Below are 14,020 nucleotides of genomic sequence, written 5' to 3'. Positions count from 1 at the left end.
AGCTGGCACTGAGGAGAGGGGACTGGAGAAGGTGAGGTCACACTGGCAGCCTGCTAGGATATGGAGCACAATCAGAGAGCACCCTGGCGTCTTAGCTTTTCCTCCCTTCCCCTTCCCGACTCCTTCCATGTCCACTTAAGTTCCTTTGTAAACTTTCAGGCCCTCTTCCAAAGTGGGGAATGTTACAGCTGAAATTCATTTATCAATCACTACTCTCAAGGCCCATTTAAATTTTTAAAAGTGAAGCTAAGGAGAGCAGTGCTTATCCTAAAATGTAGCCTTCCCAGATTCCTCCGACTTCCTCCTGGCCCACATCTTTATTTGCTGCCTCCAGCTTGGACTTTTCTCAGATAGCTGTAAATAGATAACATATTGGAAACTTCTTGCAGGTAGGTATGGATGTTTCTCTCTCTCTCTCTTATTCATATCCCATGGCTTTTTCTTATGTGACCTACTATGTACAAGCAATTTGCTAGTGCTGTTGACTGCGATATGAAAGACATTCCCCTTGCCTTCACATGGCTTGCCTAGGGTAGAGGATTGACAAGTTACCAATATAAGAGTATATTGTAAAAAGTGCTAGTATAAGGTGTGCATTTAATACATCAGAGTGGGAGAGGCATTTCTGGGGAGCCTTCCTGGAAAGAATAATCCTTCTGTCAGTTTTGAAACATGCGTAGAAACTAGAACAACAGAAAAAATAATAAATGGTGTTTGAAGGCAATGAGAATAAGAAACACTGTGCAGACTTTTAGGATGCCAGGTCCTTAGTTCTAAGATCAGAAAGAGGCAAAAATACAACAGCAACTAAAAAAAAAAAAAAAAAAGACACTGAAAAGGAAATGAGATTAACACAAATGATGAAAATCCAATATTCCAAGGATTAAAGGAAACTCATCTGAGATCATGAAATCAAAGGCAGCTGCTCCTTCCAATGAATTCTTCAGAGGTGAAGGTGCTGACTGGTATGTGGCGCCCAGCTGATTCTAGATGCCTGGCGTGATCCCTGATAAGGCTCTTCCCTCTGCTGCGGGCTGGTGTGCACCACCACTCTTGAAAACTGCCTTCAAGGCCACCCCTATTGCTCCAAAGGGTGCTGGGTTGTGTCTTAATTTTGGGGAGGAATATTACCGATTTTACATTCCAATTCTGTGTCTTTTGAAGAACATACGCCAACAAATCCTTCACAAAAGAGACTATTTTTTTGAGTCGAATGTTGTTTTGCCCCAAGATGCTTCCCTATCCAAAACACCTGGACTCTGATTTTATCAGACTCTTTTTCTGCTATGTGCTCTAAGAGCCCTGTTCTTTGGAGCTAATTGTCTCTAATTATCCAAGGAATTCTCTGTGCGAAGTAGAAGCTATGACTCTTGGAAATAAACTATAGTTGTTGTCATTAGTGGCATTTAGTTACCTTTTACCTTTACCAGGATTCTTTGCTTATAACCTGGTCCTTTTTACAATTGGAAGATGCCCTTAAATTTGGTCTTAATTGTGAAGGGTTAGAGACCAGTGATTTTAAAATGAGAAAATTGAGCATGAAGAGATTGGATTGGTCTTCCCAACTTGGATAAGCCAGGAAAAACAGATGCAGAGTTCAAAGGCTACAAATGTCGTGTCTTTGACTTCTTTTCATGCATAGACCTAACAACTATCCTCCTTGATGAACGTCAAATCTAAAATGTGTCCCCTAACTGCTGTTAGAACATTAAAAGCCCTTGTAATAAGCAGATAATGGCATCACTCAGTGAGCTTATATCTGTATCCACCCATTCATCATAGAGAGCTTCAGGAGGATTCAGACATTGTGCTGAAAAGTATGAGACAGAGAACTTAAATGTCCCCTGGAGAAAGACCAGGTCAACTAGACCATGGATCTAAGAGATACATAGAGTAAAGGAAAGGGCAAGCATGGAGAGGCACCCTGGGGAGCATAGTGATGTTTTCCACTCCCTCAAGCCCATTCCCCAAGCTGCATTCAGTGGTGACAGATACAAGGGTCTCTGTTGGTCCAGAATTGGGTATGTTCTTGCCCCCTCTGTCTGCAGATCACTTTCTCTGCTTTTCTGCTCTCTGTGCTTCTTTACAGAACTCCAAGACTTTTGGGTCATTCTTTCATTTCCCAAGTAATTCTCCCAGGAAACCTCATGTCTCCCTCCAAGGTTGCCTGGCCTCCTGCCTAAAGCGACTCCTTGCTAGACCCAGTTTCAGCCTCTCCTTGGGTCTGAATGTGGCTGCTACATTCATTCTCGTCTGGCTATAGCTCTGCGACATTTCTTTCCAGCTGATGGAAGTGAGTGGGACACAAAGACCTTCCCTAACCCCAAATGAGGCAGCTTGTGAGGGGTCTTGGAAAGTCCCTCAGGATGGCATGAGTTTGTGTGCCCAACCCGGGTGATGGTGCACTCACCTGAGAATGATGTCCTCTGATTGAGGGAGCTGGAGCTGGCTTTTCCTTTCTGCAGCAGGCCTTTTTATTAAGCTACTCAGAAGGCCTAGGAGAACAGGCTGCAGTGTTAATTGAGGCCCTGGGGACTCAGCAGAAAAGGAATGGCATCTCCATGCCCATTTGTATGCTGTACCCTCAGGCTTCCCACTGTTCCTGTTTAGGAGGGCACTCTTCATTACACCCACTGCTTCCCACCACCTCCACCCCACCACACATGGCTCTGTGGACAGTCTGCCCCCTCTTCCAAACAAGCTCCATCTCCCTAGTAAGCCTTAGGGTCAGTGTGTTTCATTAACCCTTATCCTAGACCCAACAGGGAAAGAGATATACAGGCATAGTCTCTGAGCTCTAGGCGTTCACAAGATGGGCATCCAAAAATGTAGGCACATAATTCCAAATAAGAGGATGATCTTCATCATGTCTCTTTACAGCTTTTCTTTCAAACAACACAATCTCTGAGGTAGTGAAGCTACTCTGTATTGCATTTGTGTCACAGATAAATAACAGATAAGACTCTTTGCTGTAGTTGCAAAGCTAATTAGTGATAATATTGGCTGGAGAACCAATGATGCTATCTTTGTACATTCACAATTCAACAAATATTTGTCAAGGTCCTACAATGTCATAGAAAAAAAATGAAAAAAAAATCCTTACTCTTAGGGAGTACACATTTTGGTGAGGGGGAAGACAATAAATAGAATTAACATACAAATCAAATAAGATGTTAAATAATCATAAGGAGAAATATATAAAGGGGAGAAGGAAATGGGTAAGTATTGGGTACTGGGGGTGGAAAGGTGAGAAGAAATTTTGGATGAAGGTACCTGGAAAGACTTCCCATCTCTGAGACATTTGAAAAGAAGCCTAAGCGAGTGAGAGGCACATCCACAGTAATACCTGGGGAAAATCATTCCAGGAAGAAAGAACAAAGACCACAAATAAAATTTCTGAGAAGGAAGTGGATTAGAACAAAAAGGAAACCAGTATATCTGAGAAGAGAGAATAAGGGGGAGAGTAGTATGGAGGTGGAATGAGGGCAATTCTAGGAACTGGGTCATACTGGGTCTTATAGGTCATTTAAGAACCTTTATCTACACTCTGAGTGACTGAGGATCTGCTGGAGAGCTTTAAACAGAGGAGGGATATGATCTGACTCACTTACAATGATTTGCCTCTAGCTGCCCACAGACCTGTTTGTGTCTATGTGGAACAAGACCATTCTAGACTTTCTATTTATGTTTCCCTTTCACAAGTTTTTCATCCTTCAAGACTTAATTTAAGTAATCCTGCTCTATGAAGTATCTTCAGTATTTCTAGGCCCTCTGATCATTCTCTCCCAGCAACATGTGCTCTGCACGAAATCCATCAGGGTTGTGTTTGCTCATTATTCAACTCTTTATCCTGCTCTGTCTGTCATCCTAAGTATGTCTCACACATGAGTTTTATCTGATCATTTTCACTATAGTTTCTGAAAATAGGAACAGAATTATTCTCTTATTAATCAGCCTCTAAGTGTTTATTAGTCACCTATATCTGGCCATGTAGCTCACAGATTCATTCTTTGTGTAATAAACATATCTCCACTGCCAGTTTTGTGTAGGTACTGTGATGAAATTGGGGGTCATACAGCTGAATAAGACCAAGCACCTGCCTTCAAGGTAATTATAGACAGCTCCACAATCTTGAAGTAATATGGAAGAGTGGTGAATGCCACAGATTATTTAGTCAGAAGGAGGCCCATGAAGAGGGTATTTCAGCAGAGATAAAAGCATGGAAGAAAGAAACAGAATTCTCTACAGGGTGCTATTAGCAGTGTGATGTGGCTGGCACATAAAAGCAACACAGAAAGCAAAGAGAGGTTGGAGAGGTAAATGGATGTGAGTTCATGATAGGCTGTGGATCTGGGGATAGCATAAGCTTTTATCATGGCCACTATAACCAGACATGTTTTAGATTGCTATTTTAGAGCTGCTTGGAGGATAAAACTGGATACACTTATGAATTTAGTGATGCAAGACAGAAATGTATGATATTCGTTTTTGTCTCACCCCTCACATCCAGTTCTTCAACCAATCTTGTCTCTTTTTCCTTCTAAACATTTCCTGATATTTCCTATTATTTCCATCTTCAACTCCACCACCATGTTCAAGGGGACAGCACAGTGACTGCCACTACTCTGATTTTCTGAAGTCTCCAAGTCACTGTTAAGCTTGCCCATGTTTGTCATGGCATGACGTCTGCTTTGCAACCCACTCACTTTCAAAGTGTCCAAGGTACCCACTTCCCAGTGATGAATCTGGCAAATTTCCAGGATTGTTTGACAGTGTGGATGTACATGGATAAATGTGGAGTGAAGTGGGAAAAGAATCTGTAGAGGCTGTGTGGACCTCTTGGTTTCTGGTTTTTGACTTTGCAATCCTTTCTTCTTCCCTCCTCCCCCCACTCCGGTGCCTCCTCCTCCTCTTCCTCTTTCTCCTTCTTCTTCCAATTTTTAGGTCTCTGAGTGCCTGCATGCTTCTCGTCCAGACCAAATTTCTCTTTTACTTTCTCTTCTCCATTTCTCCACACCCCATCTTGAATAATGTATGGATACAAATACACAAACATAGCTCACATTATTTGAACTTTTTCTATATTTTTATCTTAAACCTACCTGTAACTTCTTTGGGTTTCAGTTTTGGTTCATTGTGAGTAAATGTGTGTTAAAGTGAATGATCCATGTAGTTCAAGTTGGGAGGGAACTAAAGGAAAATAAGTACACAATAATATGCTAACAGTACTGACAGTTTATTCAAAATATAAATTGCTTCTTTAAAATTACCTCCTAAGGTTTCTGTTTTAACATGTATTGTTAGTGACTGGATAGGAAAAGTTTTATTATGGGAAGAGAGAGGAAAAAGATAGGAGTTCATGAGATTAGAGTAACATTATAGTAGACCATATAAATCAGAGTGAAATTTTCACACCAAGGATCAGCACTCCTTGGTACATTATCCTTCAAGATGTGGAACTTTATGAAAATACATTTGTCAACACTAGGAAGAAGTTTGTGGTATAGGAGAACTTTGTCTTGTGTGCCGTTTGAACACTTAACATGCTTTATGATGCAATTTACTTATTAATTCAACTGAGGTTGAAAGTTACATGAGGCCAGAGACTATGGACAGAAATATGGAAATAGCAGTGTGTAAGGCACAGATCCTTGTCTTGAGAAGTAAACTCAGAGTCTATTGTGGGCAGAATGGTTGCAAGAGTCAGAACAGTGTTGTCATGAGAAATAAGCACATGGTGCTTCAGAAGCACATAGAAAGAGCACTAGACAGACCGAAGGGTTTAGGGAAAGTCTGGAGAGTCACTTCTACTATAAGTCAGGGGCAGGGAGACAGTGAAGGTGCTGCAGGCAGATGACAACTTGTGTAAAAACTGGATGGTGACAGAAGACATTCAAGATTAAGGAAATGCAAACTGTTGTGCCTGGTATGTGGTGAAGCATGAGAAGTAAATACAGCCAGGTCACGTAGACCCCATTAAAGTGGCTGGGACTGTGATTTAAAGTTTCCTTATCCTCAAAGAAACCTTACCTTGTGATTGGAAACCAAAAGAAACAAAAATATGATATCATACATTGATGAGGGAGCAGGGTGAAATCTAGAAATTTAAAACCAAACAGGTAAGGATGAATGTGCATACAAACAAGTATTGAGAGAGGGATGTTGTTGTTGCTAATCTTGTTTTTATAAAACTATGGGCTCTGTGCTAAGCAGAGGCCTGCATGATGGGGGTAAACCATGTGGATCTCTGGGAAAAGAACATTCCAGGTAGGGAGAATGGAAAATGCAAAATCTGATGTTGGGACATCCTTGGTGAGTTAAGGAAGTATTTGGAGGCTGGTGTGTGTGCAGTAGAGTGAATCAATGGGAAAGTAATAGGAGATGAAACTGGGCTAGGGAAGCAAGATCATACAAATCCTTATGAACCATTAGAATGACTGTAATTTTCCCTGGCTAACACAGGAAGACACTGGAGCATATTGAACAGAGAAAGTGATGTTATCTATCTTGTGTAATAAAATAATTGCTGTGTGTGGAGGGAGCAGGGTTCAAGGGGGGAAATAAACTGTAAATAAAAGGTAGATGAAGGAAGACCTGCCAGTAGGCTAGTATACAAGTTCAGATCCATGGTGGCAGATTGAATCATGGTGGTAGCAGTAGAGGCATTGTAAAGTTCTTGGATTCTAGATGTAGGCGTTTGTGTTACCTAGAAGAAAGAGATAGCAGTATTTTCTGAAAGGTTGTTGGTTGTAGAACAGGAGTGATGGAAAGGCACCTGGTATAACTTTAAGTGTTTTGTCTCAGCAACTTGAAAGGTACAGTTTCTGCATAGGGAAGACTGGGAGTGAATATGTTTCTTCCTTGGCAGGAATATTAAAATACAATTTGGGGGACATGAAGAGTCCAAGATAAGTATGAGACATTCAAGGGGAGATACTGATACATAGACAATTGACTGAGACTGGACTATAAATATTGATTTAGAATTTGTCAGCAAATTGATGCTATTTAAACCCTTGATGAGATGGATAATCAAAGAAAAAGGATCTAAGAGCAATGCCTTGGGGCATTCTCACACATGGAGATGAAGACTAACAGTAACAGAGATTGGAAATGTTGTCAAACATACCGAGGCTTTCGACATCATCCTCATGATTAAACAGCAGTACTGTAGTCACCTAAGAAATCCCCTGTAGATATGAATGATGACTTCTAATTCCTTTCCGGACCTGATGCCAGCTATAGAGACCACCTAACCCGAGTGAAATCAAAGTATCATTTAAATGTCTGATTCAAACTTTTGAGAATTAATACCCATTAATTACAATCATTAACTTTCTGGATCAAGCTATTACATGACAGTGAAGTTTAAAAAATTATAATTAACTTGTAATTCATATTCATTTTCAGTTTCTACTGGGGCAGAACATTGATGTAGGCCTGAGAAAAAATATGAGTATGAAATCATTAGGTAGAATATATATGTGATGTTTGAAGGTTTTGATTTGAGATTTTTCTCCCCAACTTGGTTTAAAATTTCTGGAGGATGGTTTTCTAATTAATTAGTTAATTTTACTTCTTTATGTCTCCCAATACAAATTACATGTATGTATGTCTATGTATTTTCAGCAATATAGGATTAAAATTAAGAAGTGAAATCCTGGGATAGTTAGCATGGATGTGCTCTGCCTCTTACTAGCTGTTTGAGGAGGCTACTTAACATTTTATGTCTCAGTTTCTTCATTGGTAATAGAAGTAACTACTTTATAATATTACTTCAAACATAAAGTATGTCCACACATGAAAACATTTTGAACAAAGAAAATAATAAATATTAATTTAAATCATTATTATGGTTAGAATTCACTACCTATTTTTCACAAAGGAGTGAATTTTAAAAATAATATATCATTGTAATTGATTTGAGGTGGTTGAGTTAAGAACACAGAGGCTATAGCAGGCATCATAGGTGAGAAAAGTTTAGAACAAACCAGTGATGATGAGGGCTTTAGGCAGTTCATCCCTCTGCCCCCTCATTTGTCAAATAAAGGGATCAAATGAGTTAATGAGCTAGGTCTATTCCTGCTTTAACATGAAATCATTGAATACATAGCTTCAATGGGTACTTTTTTTTAAAAAAATTATAACAAGACCTCGAGGGAGCAAGCTTAAATGTTCCCTAATTCTAGAAGTCAACAGTCCTATGCTTCTTTGGAGTTGAGAATTTTTATCACGGCTCTGCGTATCTGTTTGGTTTTCACACTGTAGATGATGGGGTTCATTACAGGAGGGATGAGCAGGTAGGTGTTAGCAATCATAGTATGTACATAGGCTGGGGCTTGCTGTCCAAATCTGTGAACAAAGGACAGACTGATCAATGGGATATAAAATATAGCAACAGCCCCAATATGGGAGATACATGTGCTGAAGGCTTTCTTCCTCTCTTCTGGGGATGCAATGCTGAGGATGGTCTTAATGATCAAAACATAAGAAAGGAGAATGAGGACTGAGTCCACACCAACAGTGGAGATCATGGCAGTCAACCCAACAGCACTGTTGATCCTGGTGTCTGTGCAGGAGAGCTTCATCACATCAGGGTGGTAACAGTAGGAGTGGTGAAGCACATGGCTACTGCAGTAGGATAGCCTTTTAAGAAGTGCTACCATTGGTGTCAGCGTTAGGGTCCCCCTGATAACAATCGCCACTCCAATCTGCACTATTCTGGAGTCAGTTAAAATGGTGGCATATCTAAGGGGATTAGAGATGGCCACAAAACGATCAAAAGCCATAGTCAACAGTACTGAAGATTCCATGACAGTGAAGAGCTTAATAAAGAACATCTGCAATAAGCAGGCATTAAAGGTGATCTCCCTGGCATTGAACCAAAATATACCCAACATTGTGACCAGAGTGGACATGGACAGCCCGAGGTCCGTGGTGGACAGCATGGAGAGGAAATAATACATAGGTTCGTGGAGGCTGGGCTGAGTGATGACTGCGAAGAGAATCAGGCTGTTTCCTGAGAGGGCAGTTACATAGAGGAAGCAGAAGGGAATGGAGATCCAGCTGTGGAAAGCTTCCAGCCCAGGGACACCCGTCAGCAAGAAAATGATGGAAGAGGTGATATTCTGTAAAGTTGAAATGCTGGATTAAAAATACAGAATAAGATGAAAGTATGAAACAAAAAGCTATTTTTGTTTGTGGGTTAAGCCAATGGCATTAATTGTACTCTTCAGAAAACTGACCAAAGATGAATATCTATGCAATATATGAAAATACAAGTGGTTCATTTAAACTGATAGAAAAAGTTACGTGATATCAGCTGTTGTAATAGGTTTCTGTTTTTAAAACATTTTTCTCAGCTCTACAGTCTTTTTTCTCTGGAGTCCTTAGCTGCTAGCTTATATTTACACCATGCCACTTTTCCTCCAGCCACAAATGGTCAAAGAATGTACACTTTATCATAGTCCAATCATACTTCATGCTCTCCAGGAATTTTTAAATTGTGATACAGAGGTAGCAAGTTCATTTTTCGGTATCATTGGCAACAGAGAACAGTGAATTGGGGATGTGCAGCAACAATGTTACATTGGTTGTAACTGTGTGCAGTAGAGAAGCTTACAATTTGGTAAGCCAGAAAATAATGAGGAAGATATAATTATAATACAGAGTAACATGCATAGAGTAACAAATAAATGGCTTAGGTACAAGTGCTTAGGCAAGTGACTTCATATAACCATTAAAGAAACTCTGACAATGCAGCCCACGGCATTGCATTTGGGAGACATGGGGAGTTAGAACAGTGATGTACAACAGGCTTACAAGATTGATGATGCTGCCCTCCAGCTGGTACAATGTGTTGCCATGTTTAATTATATGTCCTTCAGTGCTTGAAGACTAGTTAGTCAGAACAGATTTTCTTCATTTTGTTAAGATGTATTTCTTTGGAGACATCTAATGGGATTTTATTGCTTTGTTTGGAGAGGAAGATACAACTTGATCACAACATCATGTTTCTTTTTCTACTGAGTGGAGAATTGAAGACTGGGTAAATGGGTATGTGTGAGTGGGTAAGGGGGTGAGGGGCCTTGGGGGAAAACAAAGATTAGAACTCTATTGGAGAAGGTAGTCAATGAGAGGTAATCAATTTTAGGGTAATTGTTATTTAGGGGAAAAGAAAGGTATTCAGTAGCTGATTGGAAGTGTAGGATAAAAGAGGAAATGGAGAACTCAAACATTTTCAGACTACATACATTCATTAGATAAAGTGTCACTGCTAAGATCACTTAGGGAAATTATAGTTTAAAAAAATGGGAAAAATATTTGTTAGTGTAACCTAAAGTAAGAGAAAACTAGAGAAAATAAAGGAAATGTTGAGTACATGAGTTTACCAAAAATGTAAACTATAACTTTAAACTCTGGAATTTAAAGTAATGAGAGTTTCCTCAAGACATTGATGAGTTAATACCAGAAATGTATGATTGGGGCCAGTGCTGTGGCTCAATGGGTTAAGCTGCTGCCTGTGACGCTAGCATCCCATATGACACTGGTTCAAGTCCTGGCAGCTTCATTTCCAACCCAGCTCCCTGCTAATGTGTGTCAGAAAGCATCAGAAAATGATCCAAGTGCTTGGGCCCCTGAACCCACAAGGGAGAACTGGATGAAGCTCCTGGGTTCTGGCTTGGGCCTGGCTTAGCCTTAACTGTTGTGGACATTTGGGCAGTGAACCAGTGGATGGAAGATCTCTCTCTGTTTCTCTCTGTATCTCCCTCTCTCTGTGTAACTTTGCTTTTCAAATAAATAAATCTTTTTTTTTATACAAAGAAGAAATGTATGATTAATTCTCATAATGAAAATAAGAACTAATAGTTAATGCTAAAGGAGATGATTTTAAATGTTCTCTCTGTAAAAAAATTGAGGTGATGAATACACTAATAAGCTTTATTTATCATTATAGAATATATATGTATATATATATGTGTATGAAAATACCACATGGTACCTCATAAACAATTATTGGTTAATTTAAATTGAAATAATTTAAAATCAAAGAATGAATTAACAAAAAGTTGGTATTCAGTAGGTTTATAATATTTAGAGAAATCTTTTTAGAAAAAGCAGTGCTTTAGAGATTGCTGTGTTTAAGTTGAGATGAAGAATCCAAGGCTTTCGGAATGGCAAGTGTAAGAGCATTGAGCAAGAACACTGCTGTGGTATTTTTTTCCTTGATCTTGATTTTCAGTGTCAGGGGCACTTACTGAGTACTTTTTTGTTTTTGTAAACATAATGCTGTGTCAGAAGCTAAGGGATAACATGAATAAAATCCTTCTTGAAGAGTTTATAATCAAATGAGGTAAAAAGATCAGAACTGTTTTTCAACAACTTTAATATCTAGTACACAATGATGACTAATAAGCAAGATTATGGGAGTGCAGAGGCTTTGCAATACGCCAACTAATTTTGGCTATTGTGACGTTTATTTCATGAATAATTATTGAGTTGTAATTTTTGTTTCTGTGTTCTACAGCATTTTATGAAATTATTTATCTATTTTAAAATTTTTATTTATTTGAAAATCAGTCTACTTTGGTTTATCATTTGTTTACTTTCAATTAGGATTCTTTCTCTCAGAAATGCCTCCAACAAACGTTACCAATGAGTTTGTAAACAACAAGTCCAGAAGTTGAATTTCAGATTTGTTTTTCTTTTCCTCATCTCACGTTTTGATGATGTTGACCACTTCCTCTCTGAATCCTTACCCTTGATTAGTTTCAAGCATAGTTAATCTGTTTGTTTTTTTCCTGTTTACTAATGTTTTTGTTCTCTGCCTTCTAAATTGTAGTGTTCCAGAAGTGTTTACTTTTCTTTCAAGAAGTCGTCTCCTTTTCCTGCTCTCCATATGCTATCCTGGAGATATCGTAGCTATTCCCATGGCTTTTAATAGCACGTATATTCAGATGACTCATAAATCTGCAACCTAATTATAGCATCTCCTGAGTTCTACATTTCAAAAGTTAGTAACATCTCTAAAATGGGGCAACATTTCTGGGCTTAAACTTGAAGGTAGTCATGAAACGTGGCAAGAGTTAGGTGATCAAATTTTCAATTTAGGAAATTAACTGGCAGCCATTAGGAGGACAAATCAAAGCTCTCGGCTTTGAGTGATAAAAAGTGAAGAAAGTACCTCATCTACCCCTGAGGGATGTCTCCACCCATCTTCCTTCGGACACTCCAACTTCAGTTATGAGTCAAAGACAGCATACCCCCAACCCCAATCCTCAATTTAAACCGGGTCCTTCCTGCTATGTTTCATTTATTAGCAAATGGCCTCCCACTCTAGTAATCATCTAATTAGAATTATCCCCTTACCATCAGACTCCTTCTTGCTCTTATTCCCTATGTCTGAGGAGTCCTTAGAAAGTTTGTGGAAAATGTGTACTACAAAAAACAAAAACAGAAAACAACAACAAAAACTCCAAACAACTTTATATGGATTTCAAAAAAAACATTTTCCAACAAATAAACTTACCTTTAATTTCCTTTTCCATGAACTTTTTGAAGTACTATAATACAAACATTATCTTTTATTAATTCTACTTTTGAAATATCAAAAACTGGAACCTCAGGTAGACTACTTAAGTGGTGTCAGTCAGAGCAATCTGTTGGTAATGGCTGGTGGAAACCATCATTCTCTGACTTGACACTGAAAAACTCTTATATCAAAGAACAGAGGGGGATGAATGAATATTCTAGGGAGACACTGAATTTCCTCCAGCTATTCTGCTTGCTGTTTTTCTCGACTCTGTCCAATACATCCTCTCTGGTGCATTTGTATTTTCATTTTCCCTTATGTGAAATAAGTTACATTCTCTCAACTTATTTTGCTGTTCATTTATAGCAAAAAATTCTCCTTTTTGATTTCACTGCCATGAGTTGTAACTTGTAGCTGTCTTTAGCTGCGGAACTAGGTAGATCATTTGGCATCATCAGTGCTTTCCAAACCATTGCCAGTGGCATGATGTAGTGCATGACTGACATGGGTTCATATCCATGTGCAAACAGTGACTGGTTTTGAGTTCCTAGTACAGCAACAAAACTTTTCTCACAGCAATATATACCATCTATTATGTACTTTTTCTGGGAACATTATTGTGTATAAGAATTCTTTTAATTTTTACTACAACACCTTGCGGCAGGTATCTTTAGATTCACTTTAAATTCACTTTTCTGATAAAGAAACTGAGTATTCAAGAGGTTACCAGACATGTTTAGGATCACACACAACTGGAGAATGTCAGAACTCAGATTCTCTTTTCAGTTCTTTTTAACTCCAATGCTCATGAAACAGTTCTTTTCCTGAAACCTGAAAGTCATGTAAACTTTCTTTGATCCAGTTGCCTCATTTGCAAAATAGGATATATATGGTGTCTAATATAGTCCCTAGCATGCAGTAGGTGCTCAAAATTGGTAATTTTTGATTTTTAATAACAAATGAGGCTCACTTATGATGATAAAAATGTTAGCACACTGATTAAACCATTTGACTAATAACAGGATATCCAAGCCCTATCAGGCAGAGCAAAATGCCCATTTCTCTACAGATTTCCTGGGAATAATAATTGCATGATTCTGCCATCCTTCTCAGCCCACTATCCCACTAATGTAATTCTGCACATTGTGATGAATTTCTTTCTGTTGGGTAAGAAAGTGCAGCTTATCTAGAGCCAAGCATTTTCATCAAACAAAGCAATTTTACTTACAGAGCCCATACAGCAGTCCTGACTGTCCCTCTCAGACTGACTCAAAAGGCCGAGGAGGCTTTGAATTCCAGGGGAGGGCCGAGCTTATAAGGAGACTAATTCCAGCCAGTTTGTAGACAGGCACAGAGCTGTGAGGAGCTCCTGCAGTGGTGCTAATGCACTGTGTCTCCAGGGTGTAGGCGTTCCCAGAAGACTTCTTTTGCCTGACACAGTCTTTTTATATCTGTTCCATTATGCAAGTACTTTTGTGGCTACATGCT

General features: G+C 39.0%; 1 protein-coding gene across 1 annotated transcript; it reads right to left on the bottom strand.

Annotated features, from left to right (window-relative positions):
* Positions 1-8,201: 8,201 nt before the first annotated feature.
* LOC133764543 (olfactory receptor 51F2-like) lies at positions 8,202-13,769 on the bottom strand. The gene is made up of 2 exons (XM_062198217.1): positions 13,761-13,769; positions 8,202-9,128 (listed from the first exon to the last, which is right to left on the bottom strand). The coding sequence occupies exons 1-2, from the start codon at positions 13,767-13,769 to the stop codon at positions 8,202-8,204; spliced, it is 936 nt and encodes a 311-aa protein (XP_062054201.1).
* Between the last annotated feature and the right edge of the window lie 251 nt (positions 13,770-14,020).

Source organism: Lepus europaeus, chromosome 7 (genome assembly GCF_033115175.1).
Source record: "Lepus europaeus isolate LE1 chromosome 7, mLepTim1.pri, whole genome shotgun sequence".
Lineage (NCBI taxonomy): Eukaryota > Metazoa > Chordata > Mammalia > Lagomorpha > Leporidae > Lepus > Lepus europaeus.
Note: the sequence above shows the minus strand (reverse complement) of the source record. Positions and strands in the feature narration are given on the sequence as shown.